This window comes from Dermacentor albipictus, chromosome 3 (assembly GCF_038994185.2).
Source record: "Dermacentor albipictus isolate Rhodes 1998 colony chromosome 3, USDA_Dalb.pri_finalv2, whole genome shotgun sequence".
In the NCBI taxonomy this organism is placed as follows: domain Eukaryota; kingdom Metazoa; phylum Arthropoda; class Arachnida; order Ixodida; family Ixodidae; genus Dermacentor; species Dermacentor albipictus.
This window is the reverse complement of record NC_091823.1, coordinates 2,103,164-2,121,355: the sequence shown is the minus strand read 5'-3', so window position 1 is coordinate 2,121,355 and position 18,192 is coordinate 2,103,164. Positions and strand designations below refer to the sequence as shown.

The 18,192-nt window shown below is 52.2% G+C and overlaps 1 protein-coding gene across 3 annotated transcripts in view; it reads right to left on the bottom strand.

The window, feature by feature from the left end:
- The window catches only part of rept (RuvB-like helicase 2 rept), a 206,377-nt gene that overhangs the window by 56,636 nt on the left and 131,549 nt on the right, over window positions 1–18,192 (bottom strand). The window contains exons 2-5 of one of the 3 annotated variants that reach the window (XM_065453929.2): window positions 14,868–14,899; window positions 14,378–14,488; window positions 13,782–13,923; window positions 8,672–8,801 (exon numbers count right to left, since the gene is read on the bottom strand). In XM_065453929.2, the coding sequence (XP_065310001.2) occupies window positions 8,672–8,801; window positions 13,782–13,923; window positions 14,378–14,488; window positions 14,868–14,897 (413 nt within the window). In that variant the 5' untranslated portion in view covers window positions 14,898–14,899. Of the gene's footprint in view, window positions 1–8,671; window positions 8,802–13,781; window positions 13,924–14,377; window positions 14,489–14,582; window positions 14,667–14,867; window positions 14,900–18,192 lie in introns of those variants that run through there. The other 2 variants (XM_065453927.2, XM_065453928.2) reach the window with 2 other exon arrangements.

Here is an 18,192-nt window from a genome sequence, read left to right as displayed (position 1 = left end):
GACTGCACCCAAACACACGGAGTACACTCGGCGCCCGCGGTTCCCGATGGCGAGGAAGGCGGGGTACACGCCGCGTCGAACAATAGTTTACGCGCGCGGGCCGAAATGCGTTCGCAAACGCTACCTAGCGCTTCCCGTCACCGACAATGGTCTGCGACGGTTCGGACACGCAAAATGTGACGCACTGAGCACCTGCGACTACCGCAAGGGCGGAACGCAAAGCCACTCAGCAAGCCACACTTACGCAAGCTGACAAAGCACGTGAACGTCCCCAGGCCGGGGCGTTGGGGGACGCAAATAGCTGGTCGCTCACGTACCTTGCAGCTTGCCTCTCGTGACCGGCGCTCGCCCCTGTCGCAGCCCGACTCCCCCGGCGCACGGCGATCGTCCCCAGTCGGGGCTTCTTCCCTACGTCACGCCCCACGACCCAATCGCAGGGCCGCGTAGCATGACGTCACGGGACGCGGCCGCGGCGCCCGGGGAAAACAGCGCGCGGTCGAGGGGTAGGCATTTGGGAGAGGTTTTCCTCGCAATGGCGAATAAGTCCGGAGCCTTAGGCACAGCAGCGACTGCGCCCCGGTAGACCGAAGGACTCCCACATCCCTCTCCCCTTAAATGTCCCTACCAGCTGAGAAATAAGCCGGCGGCATGTAACACAAAGGAAAAGTCCCCTGTATCAGCCAGCATTAGATATTGCAAGGACGGCTACCCTCCTGCCTCCGTTCCAGCCCTTAAACACATATTAAAGAAACGAGAACAATGTAATCAGGGCAGATACACTAATAGCATAGATATTTAACACGTACAGCAAACCCAGTGAAAATCGCGCACAACCATATAACTCAAAGGAAAAACTGTACAGCACACTGCCCCAGAATACCCCCAGAATAAATGTAATATCTGCTACACGAACACACACACACACGCACAGAGACACACACTCGCAAATAAACACTAAAAAAAAAGTTAAAGAACCCCAGGCAGGTGGGCGCCGTCCGCGGCTGCGTCCGTTAGAGTCAGCGTGTGCCCCTAATGAGGATAGGGCACTGGGTGCTGGCACCTCTCCACTCTGCGCTGCGCGGGCCATGCCTTCACTGAATGGGGACGTATCAGAGGGGTGCCGATACACCCTCCTGGCACGTCCAGGTGGCCACACTCCGTGTTTTTGGACTGGTCTCCGTAGCTGTGGCAAGCGGGACAGTCGTTGGAGCAGGGAGTTTCCTTGTGGCTGGAGCGCCTGGCTGTGCCACCCAGCGCCGGCGTCGGCTGCGGCGGCGGCTCCTAGGGGCGACAAGGGCAGACGGCTTGTCCATCTTGAGCGCGAGTGCGCTGCAACTCGAAGCTACCGACGAAGGCGACTGTCGAGACAGAATGACAGCGGGAAGTCAGTTCCGGGCACCGGCAGCAGCAGTGCCAGCAGGAGTAGTAAATGCTGACGCCAGTCGTTTTCAAGAAGGAGCGAGCAGAGATGGGGGGGCACAGGATGGAGGGTCGCGAAGCCAGCTGGACGTGGTTTTCGTCCCCTTTTGCACGCGCACACACGAGGCACCCGCGACACGTGCCCTTAGGGCTTGCAACGGATTCGGGCGCAGGCAACACCAATGTCTGAGGCGAGAGGGGTAGCAGCGATGGTGAAAGCCAGCTGGACGTGGTTTTCGTCCCCTTTTGCACGCGCACACACGAGGCACCCGCGACACGTGCCCTTAGGGCTTGCAACGGATTCGGGCGCAGGCAACACCAATGTCTGAGGCGTCCAATGTCTCAAACCTTCCCCTCATCTGACGCTCCCGTGGTCGCACGCCCCCGCTTTCCGGACACTTACGCGGCAAGTCTCAAAGACGAGACAACAAAAGAATGAGGGCACCAAGCGCCCCTCTACAGCTACGTACAATGGCGATGCGGGGTAAGAAGCGGGGCACTTTGAAAACAAGGCTATGCACACGAGGAAGGCTAAACCTATTATTCAAGCAAGAAGAAATACAAGCACTGAACAAACGGGCAAACTTTTTGACATCTAGTTAGGGCGGGCTGGAACCGTGGCGCGCTGGCCTCTGTGCGGGAAATCCCGAGAGGAAAGAAACACTCGCTCGCAGAGGCAGAAAGCAAGAGTAACGCGTTTCTTTTACCAGAAAGGTCTGGCAACGCGAGGGCGAATTCACAATGGTGGTCGTCGCCTGAGGGGGTATCGATGCGACGGCCGAAAGCGGTCGGAAACACCGGACGTGCTCTGTTCCCCGGAACACCCGAGATCGCTGGGCTCCGGCGCCGGCTCGACTGGCCTGCAATGGTAGGCTTTCAAGTCGGCAATGTGAACGCGGCCCCTGGTTCTCCCCGTCTGAGGATCCGTCAGCTCATACACAAGTGGTGAAAGTCGTTTCTCCACTCGGTAAGGCCCCAGCCATTTAGGAGCCAACGCTGCGGAAAACCCTTTGCTGGCGTCACTAAGAGCGTGGTTGCGTTTAAGCACCAAGTCACCGACCTGAAAGCAGACGTCGCGATGACTCTTGTCATACTGAGCTTTCTGCTGGGCTCGGGCGGCTCCCAAGCTGTCCCTTGCTCTAGAGAAAGCGCGGGCAAGCCGGGAGCGAAGCTGCGCTGCGTACGAGGAAAGGTCCCCTGGCGCATTCTCAACCCCTGCTCGGCGCTGCGTAACAATGGTTAGCGGATTCGCCAGTTCACGGCCAAAAATGAGGAAAGCGGGGGAGAAACTTGTTGAGCGGTTTTGCGCCGTCCGAATGGCGAACGCGAGTTCGTTCACGTGGTCTGCCCAATCCTTCTGGCTCCTGGCAAAGGCCGTGAGCATCGACTTCACAGTACGATTAAAGCGTTCCGTGAGGTTGGCCTGGGGGTGGTAGGGCGATGTGAGGCGATGCTCGATCTGAAGGGATGTACACGTCTCACGAAACACCCGAGAAGTGAAGTAAGACGCATTGTCAGTAATCAAACGCTCCGGAAATCCAAAGCGTGTGAAAACTTCCATTAGCTTATCCAACACTGCCCGAGCCGTCACCTTGCGGAGCGGAAATAGCTCCACCCACTTTGTAAAGTGATCGACCACTACCAAAAGGTGCTGAAAGCCCTGTTTACTCTTTGGAAAAGGCCCAATTAAGTCGCAGGCAGCAAACTGCCAAGGCCGCTGACTGTCAATCGGCTTCATTAAACCCGGCGGACGGCCACCGCGAGATTTCGCCGTCTGACAGACGTGACAAGTCCGGCAATAACGGAAAACGTCGCGCTTCATACCAGGCCAGGTGACAGTGTGGCTGAGTCTTGCAAAGACCTTAGAGCCACTGAGGTGTCCAGCCAGCGGTTCATCATGAGCGTAGTGCAAAAGTGCGCGCCTCAGACTTTTCGGTATCACCACCTTAAACGGGTTAATTGATTCATCCTCGGTAGCGATATATCTAAGCACGAGCCCATCGTGGTCCAGCAGGTAGGAATCTTCGGAAGTACCAGCAATAAAAGCTGGCCCGGGTACTTCTGCGCTCGTTGCAACACCAGCAACGTTACGGCGCTCCGTTTCCGCTACTCTACCAGCAATTTCCTTGCAAAATGAATCCTCCTGCTGGGCCTTTAGGAGCTCTTCTCGGCTGAAAATAATCGCGGTCCCTCCAGAGTGAGAGCCGGTTCCATTACTTCCTTTTGGAGATACTGCAAAGGCCTCGTTCTCCGGTGTCGTGGTACGCGGCTGTCTTTCTGCGGCTAACTCCTTCTGCACCCGTGCGAGAACATCATGCGCGGTGACATCGTGTTCATTAAAGGCACAGTCATGAACGGTTAAGTTACCACCAGTGCCGGTCGATCTATTCACAACGCTCCCCTTTGGCTCGTTTACAACTATTTCCCCCACTGATGGAGAACTCTCGTCACCGCCCGGCTGTACAACGCCGAAAACCTCTTTTACCGCAGTCTCCTCTATAGGTGGGGACCCGAAGACGGTCTCCCTCTCTTCCTCGGCCACTTCACCGCTCGCACAGGCGGGCGTGTCGGCGGCTTCCGTCTTTCGCCGCTCGCCTCCGGCATCAGCCGGGTGGGGAAGCGGCGCACGCGAAAGCGCGTCTGCGACGACGTTCGTGCTCCCCTTTCGGTACTGCACCGAAATGTCGTAGTGCTGTATTAGAAGTGCCCAACGTGCCAGCCGACCCGCAGGTTCTCGAAGCCTCATGAGCCAGCTGAGCGCGCTGTGATCCGTCTGCACGACGAATTTCGTGCCGTCTAAATAGACGTCAAATCTCCTCAGTGCAAACACAATCGCTAAGCACTCCTTTTCCGTCACGGAGTAGTTCTTCTCCGCAGGGAGCAGCGCCCGACTAGCAAAAGCCAGAGGGTGCAGGACACCATCGAATTCCTGAAGGAGGACCGCCCCCAATCCCAAATCGCTCGCGTCCGTCTGAACGACGAATTTCTTGGTCAGGTCAGGCAATCTGAGGCGAGCTGTCTCGGCGATGGCTCGGGACAAGCCGCGGAATGCCTGCTCCTGCTCCGGTTCCCAACGCCACTCCACAGACTTCCCCAACAACTTTGTCAGCGGTGCCTGGAGTTTCGCACAAGATGGAATAAATGACCGGTAGAAATTGGCCATTCCGAGGAAGCGGCGGAGGCCGCGTACATCTTTGGGGGCGGGAAAATCCAGGAGAGCCCGGAGCTTCTCCGAATTCGGCTCAATGGAGCCTCCTCCTAGGGTGAACCCCAGCAAGTGGACTCGAGTTTGCGCCACTTGTGCCTTTGCCGGATTTAGCGTCATGCCCGCTGACCTGATCCTCCCAAGTATGTCCCCAACGTGACGTATGTGCTCCTCAAACGTTTCGGAATAGATCACGATGTCGTCGAGGTAGCACATGGCATGGGACCATTTGGCATTGCCCAGAACCCGATCCATTAGCCTCTGAAATGTGGCTGGGGCGTTGCACAGACCAAATGGCATTCGCTCAAATTGAAACAGCCCACGATGGCACGTGAAGGCGGTCTTTGCCCTGTCCTCGGGTTCCACCTCTACTTGCAAGTAGCCCTTAGCAGCGTCCAGAGTCGTGAAATACTTCGCTGAACCTAGGCTGCCCACAATTGACTCGATGGTTGGCAACGGATAGGCATCTTTACGGGTAAGTGCGTTCAGTCGACGGTAATCAACGCAAAGGCGGAAACTACCATCCTTTTTTGGAACCAGGACGACAGGAGATGCCCAGGGGCTATCGGAACGCTTGATGACACCGGTCGCCAGCATCTCGTTAAGCACACCATCGATAGCCTGTCTCTTGGACAGGCTAACCGGCCTGGGGTTGCACTTCAAAGGACGCGTATCCCCAGTCTCGATCCTGTGGCGTACAAGGTCAGTGCAACCTGGGTCTTCTGTGAACAGGTCGTCATAGCTGAACAGAACTTCGGACATGTCAGATTTTTGTTTGAGCTCCAGCCCTACCGCACGGGCGATCAAAGGGTGGAACAAGCCACCTCGCGCAGGCACGTCTATCTGAGCGGTAGTGCACGCAGAATACTGCGCCAGAAAGGGCTCAACCCCCTTATCTAGCGCGCCGTGCGGGCCCGCCACTCGCTCGGCGGCGACACATGCCGGAGGGTCAGCGAAAAGCCTCAAAGGGGACAACGGTCCCACCCTATAGCCTCCGTTCGCAATGTCTACCACTATACTGGTCTTACGAAGAAAGTCACGACCCAGAATCACGGGAACACTCAAGCCAGGCAAATGAATGAAGCGATGGCGCCTCGTTCGACCATCCCAACGAACAGACAGCCTCGCTGCCCCGCCTGCGGGAGCGGAGCCGCTGGCTAGGTTAAAAGTTGCTCGGCATTCGCGCAAGCGAACAAAGCGCTGCTGCAAGAGGGTCAAAACGTCGTCGCCAAACAAAGACGCACTGGCCCCTGTGTCGAGGAGCGCGGCAAATTCGCGACCAGCAATAGTGACAGTGACGAATGGGGCGAATGCATCCGCGGGAAAGCCCGCACGACACACGGAGGGAGCGACAATCACTTCGGTCGGACGTGCGTTCACGCCCGACCCCCATCCCCGTTTCCCTGCCGGAGGGTGCGTCTGGGGCAGTAACGAGCAATGTGGCCCAGCTCACTGCACTCAAAACAGCGGGCTCCGCCGCGCGCATTCCTGCGGTTGAAAGCACTCTGCCCCGGTCGTCCTCCTCCGCCCGCTGCGCTGCCCTCAGGCCATTCGGGACATGCGTCTTCCGCTGGGCGCGCGCTGCTGCGGATTGCTTGGCGTATTTGAGGGGGCGGATTGGGCCTTTGCTCCGCACTGGCCGCGCTCCGCGCGTATGCATGAGGATCCAAGGCGCGTTCGCTGATTCCCCAAGCTTGCCGGTTTTCAAAGCCCACCGCAGAGGTGGAATGCGCGGGCGATTGCTGTTGGCGTGAACGGAAAAGGGTTCCCGTCCATGCACAGCGCGGCTCTAGCGCCTCGCTTGCGGGCGGTGGAGGGCGGTAGGCACGCATGGCCAGCAGGTCGCCTTGTATACGCTTGGCCTCGGCGGCCATGTCCTCCAGATCACGGAACCGACTTCCGCGCAGGTAGGCCGCAAAGGTTGGGTGAGCCTGCCTTATCACCCTCTCGACTCTCTCGTCGCTGGAGGCCGTCGGCTCCGCCATCTGGAACAGCTCCTCCATCGCTCGCACATACTCGAGGAGTGATTCGTCCGGGGCTTGTGTCCGCAACTCGAGCTCGCGCCGCATTCTACGATAGTAGTCGACAGGCAAAAATTCGTGGCGGAGAGCCGCCTTGAAATCTTCGAGCGTCGTTGCGCGGTGGCCGGAAAGCCTGTACCACTGTGCTGCTCGCTCTGTAAGAGCAACGGGCACAACCCGAGCCAGCATTTCGCGGTCATCAAGCCCCACAGCTGCCTGATAGTGCGCCAAACTGTCAAGGAAGTCTGTGACACTAACCGCATCCGCGTACCCGCGATATGTGGGCACTGCCAGCTTAACCACCGGCCGCGAGTGCCTTGGCGACTCCAAGGAAGTCCGGAGGGCACTCGAAAGGGACTCAATTAGTCGCGTGGCTTCGCCAAGCAACGCCCTCGCGTCCGGTGCGCTCGTCTCATCAGGAGCGTCTGCAGGCGGGATTTGGGCAGGCTGGGGCACCTGCAACCCTCCCCTCATTTCGGTTAGCGGTACCTCGCTCAACCCTACGCGACTCGAGGCCACCTCGCCACCTCGCACAACGGTGCTCGCGGCAGGCGGTAACCCCCTACTCCCTCCGCGCTCGCCGTCGGTGGTGGAGGCCAACGCCGCGAAGCTGCTCAATGCGGGTGGGGTTCGCGGCAGTCTCCCCTCTTCCATGGCGGCAAGCTCATCGTTGCTTATCGCTGCATTGAGAGATCCAAGCCCGTCGTGGAGCGGCGTGGACATATCACACGCATCTGGTAGGTTTGCGCCAACTAAGCTTGCACTCCGTGGTTCGTGCTCTGGGAGTTGAGCTGTGCCTCCACGCTCGACACCAGCATCGGCTGAGTAATCGAACAGGGCGACATTCGCGAGAGTCGTCAACAATGACGACTCCTTGAAGCTGGAAAACATGGCACGGCCGGCCGATCAAGCGGGTCTCCGGCTCGTTACGCATCGCAGCAATGCAAAGGCAGTTACTGCCCCCACGTTGGGCGCCAAAATGTAGGCTCACAGTACGTCTCCGCGCACGGCGTCGCCAAGTGGCCCCCGAGAAGTGAAGCCTCACGACGCGGCACGACGGCGCACGGCGATAGACCCACCGCAGGTTCGAGCACCGAGCCGAAAGACCTGGACGGCTCTGGCCGTACGCATGGGCGCTCTCCCAGGAACACACGGCGTCCAGGACAGTTAAGGCGTTTATTGATCCCCAATGGCCAACATGTGCCAGACTGCACCCAAACACACGGAGTACACTCGGCGCCCGCGGTTCCCGATGGCGAGGAAGGCGGGGTACACGCCGCGTCGAACAATAGTTTACGCGCGCGGGCCGAAATGCGTTCGCAAACGCTACCTAGCGCTTCCCGTCACCGACAATGGTCTGCGACGGTTCGGACACGCAAAATGTGACGCACTGAGCACCTGCGACTACCGCAAGGGCGGAACGCAAAGCCACTCAGCAAGCCACACTTACGCAAGCTGACAAAGCACGTGAACGTCCCCAGGCCGGGGCGTTGGGGGACGCAAATAGCTGGTCGCTCACGTACCTTGCAGCTTGCCTCTCGTGACCGGCGCTCGCCCCTGTCGCAGCCCGACTCCCCCGGCGCACGGCGATCGTCCCCAGTCGGGGCTTCTTCCCTACGTCACGCCCCACGACCCAATCGCAGGGCCGCGTAGCATGACGTCACGGGACGCGGCCGCGGCGCCCGGGGAAAACAGCGCGCGGTCGAGGGGTAGGCATTTGGGAGAGGTTTTCCTCGCAATGGCGAATAAGTCCGGAGCCTTAGGCACAGCAGCGACTGCGCCCCGGTAGACCGAAGGACTCCCACAGTGTGAAAAGTGCATTCACTCTGCTTTTTGTTTATGTATTACACAAAATATGGCGTGCAGTATCTTCTTCAGGAAAAAAAATCTGGTGTAACCTACAAAAGGCACCATTTTCCCCACAGTAGGGAAAGAGTTAATTAAGCAGAGCATGTGGAAAACTGTGCTCGCACCAAAAGACTTGCTCAGAGGATTGCTACACATCGCCATGTGAGGGGCAACTTACTTGATGCGTACACCAATTGATTTTCTAAATGCCTGCATCAAGGCCTCAGTCTTTGACATCTCAAGCGAAAAGATTTCACTTCCCGAGATTGCCGTAAACGGTGTGTCCTGGCCCAGGGCTTGTGCCATTCCTGCAACAGAAACATCATGTTTAAGAGACTCATAGGCAGCCATTGTCTAGGATGAGCACTTTTATGATGACAAGATAAAATGTTCAACTAACACATAAAGGTCTTAGCACAGGGCATGAGTTCAAACAATGTTGACCATTACTACACTGGGGCGAGTTATTTATTCATTCATTCATTTTTTGATCAGAGTACCCACAGCGTGGAGGTTCGGTAGCAAGAAGACATGCACGAGCATGAAGAGCCTGCATGAGCTCATCAAGCAATTCAGAAAACTGATACGAGTGGCAGCTGAGAATGAATTGTCCTCTACTCTTGAGTACGTACCCACAAGACTGAACCCTGTGGCAATGATGATGGTAGTAACAGCAACCATTACCTATCTGTCCCTTCACATTCATAAGTCCAAATACATCGCGCAGCAGGGGAGGAGGCAGCATGCTCATTTGTAGGCTGTTCTCTTGGAGAAAAAAAGGCACCAAACCTCTGTGGTTATGCAGCAAAATTGATCTTCCTTGTGCCTCAACAATGTAGCAGCGATTATGCTTGACAGGACTGAGATCTGTTGCTGGACACTGTTCAGACTCAAACCACATGCGGTCGCCTGGCTGCAGAAGAGGTAAATCACAAGCCGTATATCTGTAGTTGGAATCTAGCATTTACCTGCTTTTGTACCATTTGTTTTTCCTGGCAATACCATCTGACAAGTGTGTCAGGGAGCATTCATTTTCCTGGGACTTTGGCAGGCAAGTCCTCAATTTTCGTTCGAATAAGAGTTGGGCTGGGTGGTAACCAGACATACTGGGGTTGTCCCAGTAACTTAGCAGCACCAAGTAGTGGTCTTCTGCCTCAACAAGCAGATATTTGATGGTGCAAACTGCTCTCTCCGCTTCCCCGTTTGAGAATTAGAGGCTCCTTGGCTGGTGCTTGAACACGTAGTCCTTAGAAAATGTGGTAAATACACCAGAACACAACTGAGAGATATTATCTGTGTTGAGAGTGAGCGAAATTCCATGGTGTGTGTAGACAGACTTCATTGCTTCAGTTGTGGTCTTGCTTGATGTGTTCCCGACAGAGACCTCCGGGTACCTTGAGTATTAGTATAACTATGAAGCCCTGCTTCTCGTAGTGAAACAAGTCTACTCGAACAACTTCCTATGGACATTTCAGCAAGCTGCAGACCATGAGAGGTTCTGCAGGTTGAACACAAGTCTTTGCATACTGTTCACAGTTGCCTGCAAGTGCCACAATATGTGCGTTTTTGCCTGGCCACCACACTGATGCACGAGCAAAGAGAATGGACTTTCCCTCTGCAACTGTTCCACGGAAACTCGTCTGGCAAGGAAACATACTGATGACCTCTGCAAGTGTTACTTACTGCTCGTAGCAATAAACATTGTTACAGCTGATGCCGCTTGGTTGCTTTATTCATCCAAACTCAACACAGATGCAATTCCACGTGCTACGGATTGGGGAATACTACGGAACAACTGTGTAGCTATATCCGGAGCTTGCCTTCAGCCCTGGCCTCGTGCAGCGTGACCCCCAGGCATGACAGATGATACTACTTGGCAAGACGGCAAACCAAACCGAGCAGGTCCTTGACTTGCTTGAATGCTGATGCTTGATCTCAACCCCAACTGCACACATAACTGTTTGTGAGAAGTGCCCAAGAGGGGCAGCAACTTCCAAAAGCTGCGGCACAAAACAGGTTACGTGACTGGCTATGTCAACAGTATTCTTCAACTTGTAAAATCTTTCAGTTGCTCTATAGCATGTATAGCAGTGATCTTGGCATCACCTAAATGTCCCAGAACTTGGTCAACTGTAGAAGTATGTGCCATTCCTAAAGCACGACTTTGTTTCATAAGGTCGACACAGATGCCTCAAGTCCCCGAAGCTTTTGGGACGACAATGCCTGCTGCACACTACGCGTGGGCTTGTCTAAATGGCGAATGAATGCCCTGGTACTCAGGCTTTTCAATTTCTTTTATTAGTCATGATGCTGTAGCAGCCGAAGTGGGAAACCAATGCTGAAATGATGGCTTTAGCAACTGCTTCTGCAGTGATGGCTGGAATGGGCACGGCTTTGGGCCAACAGGTGAAGCGGTCAATCATTGTTAGAATGCACCGGCAGTCGTGAGAGGGAGGAAATGGTCCAACCAAATTAAAATGGACGTGGTCAAAGCGACAGCTAGGTGGCAAGAAAGACTGCATGGGAGTCTTCATGTAGCAGGTCACTTTGGCGGTCTGGCACGCAAGGCACATACATGCCGAAACCAACTCATATTGTTATTGGGAAGTTGTATAATAAGGTGTGGCCGCCAGTACCGTACAACTACGCAGAGCGCAGGACACTGCGGTTCTAGACGTACTGCACCCACCCCAGAAGATTAGGTTGTATTGTCAATGAAGGCCTCTATTACTGACTTCTGTTAGAACAACCTGCTCAGTTAATTATTAGTTTTCTATCGTATTTCATGTGCAACAATGTTGTTTCAGTTAATACAATTGTATAAACACCGTGCACCCACCCCCTCTGTAATACCTTTTGGGCCCTGAGGGTATTGCAATAAATAAATAAATAAATAAATAAATAAATAAAAACATCCACATAAGCACAGCAGAGAAGTGGCTACGTTGGGTGGCTCGACTGATAACTGCAGAAGCGTCATTCAATACACACTGAATTGTTCTCCACTTCCGGCGGCGTTTTCTCGACTTCATCTTTAATCAAAAACATGTTGATCCACAAATATTTTCCCAAATACGTAATGGTTAAATTTCTTAATGTTCGCTTCTCCTTCCTGTTTGGCAGTTGCTTTGGTTCTCTCCCTTAGCAGATCACTTAATTTCTCAACTCCTTGCAACTCTTATTTCCAGCTGCCAATGTTGCACAAAAAGTGCTGCACAATTAAGAAAAAACCAGACAAGGTAACGGGCGACAGTCATATTGCTTATGGATTTAATGGTTATTGCAGGGTTCGATGATGGACGCTGTTTCATATTATTTTACTTTTCACATTATCTAACCAATTTATGGCTCCGAGGCTCTGCCAGCGTCACACCAAGCCGTCACTCACGGAAATAATGACGCAAAAGGAAAAGTTAAATGCAACTGGCATTTTTTTCGACCACAGCTCGTTCCATGAGCATACAGACTAGCTGACTACGAACCGAATCCCTTTTCTGGTCCCTAGATCAGCCTAAACAAAGAAGGTTGAACTAACGAAGCAACAGCGAAGCGCGTGACCACTGACTAGATGGTGACAAGTGAACACATCTTGAGTTCATCGCGCGGGCACGGAATTGGTGAGAAAACTGGGCTTCACACTTCTGGAGATGCCGATAACTGCCGCCATCCAAAAGGAGTGAAAAAGGCAGCAAAACGCTGACTGCCAAATAGCTGTCAAGTCTCGAGATTGATTTGGCGGCGCTTTAAAAATATGTGGGAGGAGTGGTGGCGTGGGTGGGGAAGGGGGGGGGGGGCCTGGGTACGTGCCTGCACAGAATGCACTCATGAAGCTTAGAATGCATGAAAAACTTGAGCATACCTCTCCAAATAGAAGCACATTGTTTCCCTGGAACTGCTTTGCCAACAGGATTTTCACTCATGCTATCGTATGGTGTTTTGAGATTCCAGTGACATGTAGGCTCCAATTTGTGGGTAACAAAGTTGGCTCAGAAAACAAGATTGCCATTTTAACGCGACAGCGTGAAGGAGCCTGTGTTGTGTCGCAGAAAATCTGGCATAGGCATCGGTGTCCAACGTCCGTTGTCAGACATCACATCGGCAAAAAGATTTTCGAAACACACATACCTAGGCCGTTCATGTTACGCAAGGAATTCACTGAACTAATTCAATTTCCCACGCTAAAATACGTGGGGAAAATTGTAAACTATGAATTACACACTACAGACATGATAGCTCCCGGATTCAAATATGAATATACGAGAAAACAATGTTGTTACGCGAAAACTCAAGCAAACCCCTTTTCCAGCGTTTCTACAATGGACAGACTGGAGACGGTGTCTGCCATTTGCGCACGCCGGCACGCAAATATCTCAGAATCCACGGAGCAGCGTGCCCACTTCGTTGAAAGACTTCCTGATGGCGCTTGCCTCCACCGTGTCGCAGCCCCTGCAAGAGGCCGCGTTTCGACCAGAAAACCTGCCTCCGTGCATAGCATTCACCGCGAGCGTTTCCCGATAAACATTACGGTTACATAAGCTGCAGAAGCAGTCAGGGATCTTTGAATGCTATCGCGTTCCACTCTTAAAGGCTAAGCTGAAGCGTCCTCCAAATTTTTTAGCCATCATTCAGTCATATTAGTCATTGTGAGTTACTTTGGGAAAGACACATCATCAGTTGTGCACTCCTGGTATCAGTGTGTACAGATCATTCCGGTACCACATTTCTCCTCGTTCACCTGATCAGCTGCATGAAAACACTGCTTGAGCAGTGATAAGCTGGGAAGCTCGTATCACACCACCACGGCCATCGCAGTGGTTCATCAACATGGCCGCTGCACAAATGAGCCAGCAGATGCAAGCTATGTATAACAAGCATCCCACAAAGAAAGTGTTATTGAAAAATCCTTTTCTTTTATGAAGACATCAATGAAAACAGTAAGTGAGCTGCAGCTTCGGACTGACTCTTGTGCATAGAAACCCCACACAGCTGTGCTCTCACAAAATCCTTTTTGATGCCAGAAATGGCCACTCTGGAGTGCCTATCTTTTAAATTTTCATCACATTAAGAAAGGAAATGCAAAGCATAATTATAATTAAAGCATACTGAAAAGACAGTGTATGTCCACAGCATCATCAACACACTCTCAAGGTCCTCAGCGTATTCTTCAGTATATTCACTAATGCTGAGATTATGTTACAAACAACGTAATATCCGCACTGCCCACTTAAAGCATTGCTCTAATTGTTCATTTTGCCAGGTGATGAGGGAAGCACAGTGAAAGCACATACCCATAGCAATTGCAGTCTTTCCTGTGCCTGGCTGACCTGCAATGAGGACTGCACGGCCTGCAATTTTCCCTTCCTTTATCATTTCCAGTATGATGCCCGCAGCTCGCCGAGCAACGGTCTGGCCCACCATTCCTTGGGAAACCTGAAAAGTGTGCAACTTTCTCAACTTTGAAGAGTCTCATATTATTGAAACGATTATCGGTGTACAGGAGTTTAATATGATCATGATCAGTTCTCAGCAGACTTGACAGCAAAAATAAAATGATTCCACGATATCACAAGCCACATTCCTGGGGCAGTTAGGTACATCTTCAAACGCTATCAAACAAGAAAGCCAAGTGACGCACAAAACTTGCAAAGAAAGCAAATTATTAACCTCTGATGCCATTCAATAGGTTCCCAATGCAAAACCTGAAAACCCTCTAATGTGATACAGGTTATTTACCTATCACGCTAAAAGATGTAGTTCTAGAACAAGAAGCACACGCCTTTTATTAATACGTCTTTTTTCGCTAGTTAAATATGTCTAAGCTATGGAATACGCACCGACAAGCCCAACTTCCTTCTCTAATAAGGCTGCCTAACTTGGCGCTTACCGGTCTCGGTTCGAGTGAATCATCTAGTCCGAGTCCACGTATGTGGGAATGAGCTCCGACTCGTTCAATCCTTGTAATCTCACGGACCTCTTGAACCTTCGCTGCAGCGGCCTTCAGAAAAAGAAAGTGTCACGTGAGTGAATGACACTTAAAAACATAGGCACTGAGCACCTGCGCGTTTCAGTGGGACAAGCACCGTGCAAACCTTCAAGGCACTGACGTTTAGTAACCATTCGTTGCTGTGTATGTACGACAGTGATGCGACCGGCAGCATCTTTTTTCGACGAAACACACCACGTGAATACAGCGAACAGAGACCCAACAGTGCACACAGACACGCTACAAATTAGGCACATAGTTGATGTGTTGTTGGTACAGCACTGTCTACAGACAACGCACACTTGGATTTTGTTAATTTTTTTTTTCTTTTTTGTCCCAGCCTGAAAACACGTCTCTTCGATCTTCAACTTAAGAAAAAGCCCCATCTTACCGACGCCATGTCCAACGCCACTATGACCATAGAATAAAGAACAACATTAGAGAAGGGAAACTGTACCTTTGGCAGTGGTTCGAAAATAAGCAGCGGCAGCGCATGGAACTAACTTTCGGAGACGCCAGATGACGCTGCTCAATCCGGAAGCGGAAGTGCAAACTTTTTTTTTTTTAGCGCAAAATTCAATATGGCCGTTTTTTGCCGGTCGCGTACGCTGATACGTGCCGTGCTTGCCCTGCAGGCTATGCGGCATGCCTCAATGCCTTCGCTGCCGCTTAGCTGGTGCGTTCTCATTGCCAAGAGCCTCTACTGACGCCCATACAAACAAGCCACAAGTGAGTGAACAGAACGCGCGACTTTATTGGCAGAAGACAAGCAGTGTACATCCTCGTGCAATAGCAGAAATAAAATTTGCATGTCGAGATACGCTGGAATCATTGACGCGAGCTCGTAAACGGCTCACCGTCGTCGTCGCACGTGGTGGTCAGGTTAACGAGCAAGAACCAGCAGCGGAAACATATTGGACAGAGTGTGCCACTTATTTGCAGCGACAGTCGCCGTTAAAAATGCCCAAATTGCATTGCGAAGCAATCGGGAGACGCAGGCATCTGCTGCCGCAGCCTACACAGCGACATGGGCTACCCCAGATTTTAGCCGTTCACTCCTTTCCAACCTGCACGTTTCTTTTCTTTCGGGGGCCGCTAATGTGTGGCTCACACTTGGTGTCTCACATTGTCTCGCTATGGACAAGTCGCTTTCGTGGGCATCGCCTCCATCAGCTACTTTTGCGGGCCTTTCCACCCATGTAGCTATCAACTTCATACGCATCGGACTATGTAAGCACGTATGCTGGTCTCCGTTCATGCCTAATCGCGGCCGAGAAAGGCCAGAGGCACAATATGCCCATTGCTGCAGCAGGAAAGCGCGAACGGGGAGCACGAATCACGGTGCATGAAAATTTGGAGTCTATGTCGCTGTGCAGGCTGCAGGAGCGAATGCTTACTTCGAGAGACTGCTTCCCAGTGCAACCGACCAGGCCGCAATATTCTAAAAACATAACACTGCGACCATAACCAAGTGACATAACAGCAAAATTAAACAGCAATCAGTCACCGCATGAGGTTCAGACAATACGTTATACATTGGCGACGAACTATATGGCAACAGTGAGCATTCACATACACGGGTCTCTTAGGGTACATTGAGCTGCCTACCTACAGGCGTAGTGCCCGACTTCGTCGCACGTGGTGGTCTACTAACGAGCAACAACCAGCAGCAGAAACAGATTGGACAGAGTGTCCCACCTGTTTGCGGCGACAGTCGCTGTTAAAGATGAGCAATTTGCAGTGCAAAGCAGTCGGGTGACGCAGGCATCTGCTGCCGCAGCCTACACAGTGACATGGACTACCCATCATTTTAGCATTGACACGTTTCCAGCCTGCATGTTTCTTTCTTTTGGAGGCCGCTAATGTGTGGCTCACACTTGGTGTCCCACATTGTCTCAATATGGACAAGTCGCTTTCGTGGGCATCACCTTCATCAGCCACTTTTGCGGGCCTTTCCACCCAACTTCATACAGGTCCGACCATGTAAGCACTTATGCTGGTCTCCGTTCATGCCTAATCGCGGCCGAGAAAGGCCAGAGGCACAATTTGCCCATGGCTGCAGCAGGAAAGGGTGAATGGGGAGCACGAATCGCGGTGTGCGTAAATTGGGAGTCTATGTCGCTGTGCAGACTGCAGGATCAAATTCTTACTTCGAGAGGCTGCTTCCCAGTGCAACCGACCAGGCAGCAATATTCGAAAAACATAAAACTGCGACCGTAACCAAGTGACATAACAGCAAAATTAAACGGCAATCAGTCACCGCTTGAGGTTGACAATACATTATACATTGGCTACGAACCATCTTACAGGCATAATGCTTGCCTTTGTCACATGTGGTGGTCTGGTAACAAGCGACAACCTGCGGTACAAACAGATTGGACAGAGCCTTGCACCTGTTTGAACCAACAGTTGCCGTTGAAGATGAGCAACTTCCATTGCGAAGCAATCAGGTGACGCAGGCATCTGCTGCCGCAACCAACACAGCGACATGGACTACCCGGCATTTTAGCGTTAACTCCTTTCCAACCTGCACATTTATTTTCTTTCGGGGGCCGCTATGTGTGGCTCACACTTTGTGTCCCACTTTGTCGCAATGTGGACAAGTCGCTTTTGTGGGCATCACCTTCGGCAGCCATTCTTGCGGGCCTTTCCACCCATACGGCTATCAACTTCATACACTTGGAACCATGTAAGCACATATGCTGGTCTCCGTTTTGAGCAAATCATGGCCGAGGTAGGCCACAAGCACAATTTGCCCATGGCTGCAGCAGGCCAGAACGAACGGGGCGCACCAGTTACGGTGTGTGTATACTGGGAGTCTATGTCGCTTTGCGGACTGCAGGAGCAAATGCTTACCTCGAGGGACTGCTTACCAATGCAACTGACCAGGCCCCCACATCTGTAACACAGTTACCACAACCAAGTGTGGCAGCAAAACCAGATTCTGCAATCAATCACTTCACTGTAGCTTGCACAAAGACCCAGGCTATCAAGGAAGAGGAGCAATCATCAACGAGACTAGGAATATGGAAAATGAGAAAGCTTGCATTCAAGAGAGAAGCCACTCTGCTCTGCAAGCATTGAAGGCTAAAAACACCAAGAAAAGTAAAATGGTGCATAGCACATGTGCATAGGTTAATGCAAGACGCATGCCGATGCTGCATCAGCTATTTCAGGAGAGTAATTGCGCATGACAACATACACTAGAAGATACTGCTACAGATATGTTAGGCTGCTAGACAGTGACTGGTATTAAGTATCAGCAAAATATCCAAATATAAAGGTTGACCTTTATATTTGGATGAGGATGAATAACCTCTAACAAAAATGGGCAATGAGAAAGCTTGCATTTATAGAAGAAAAATTACACTTCGCACAAACGGAATTAACATGGCTTGGAAGCTGATTAAGGACGAACTGATGAAACTCAATCTTTTGGCCAGCGTCGTCCGTGCTTGGTCAGATGTTGCAGGTGCATCTGAAGACGAAGAATTTCTAGAAAGTCCTTTTTGAGTTACTTGGATGACTCAGCCAAATGTCCGTGCTGGTGGAATGGTGGCTGAAGCTCTTTGCAGTCTTAACACAGTCCTTTGCAGACTTGATATCTCATCCATATTCTTGTGCATGTGCTTCTTTGTTCTTGGTGTAAAAGCCTTGCAAATTCGGCTCCAGCCCCTTCCTGTTGGTGCAGATAGGAGCTCCTGTGATGACCAAGA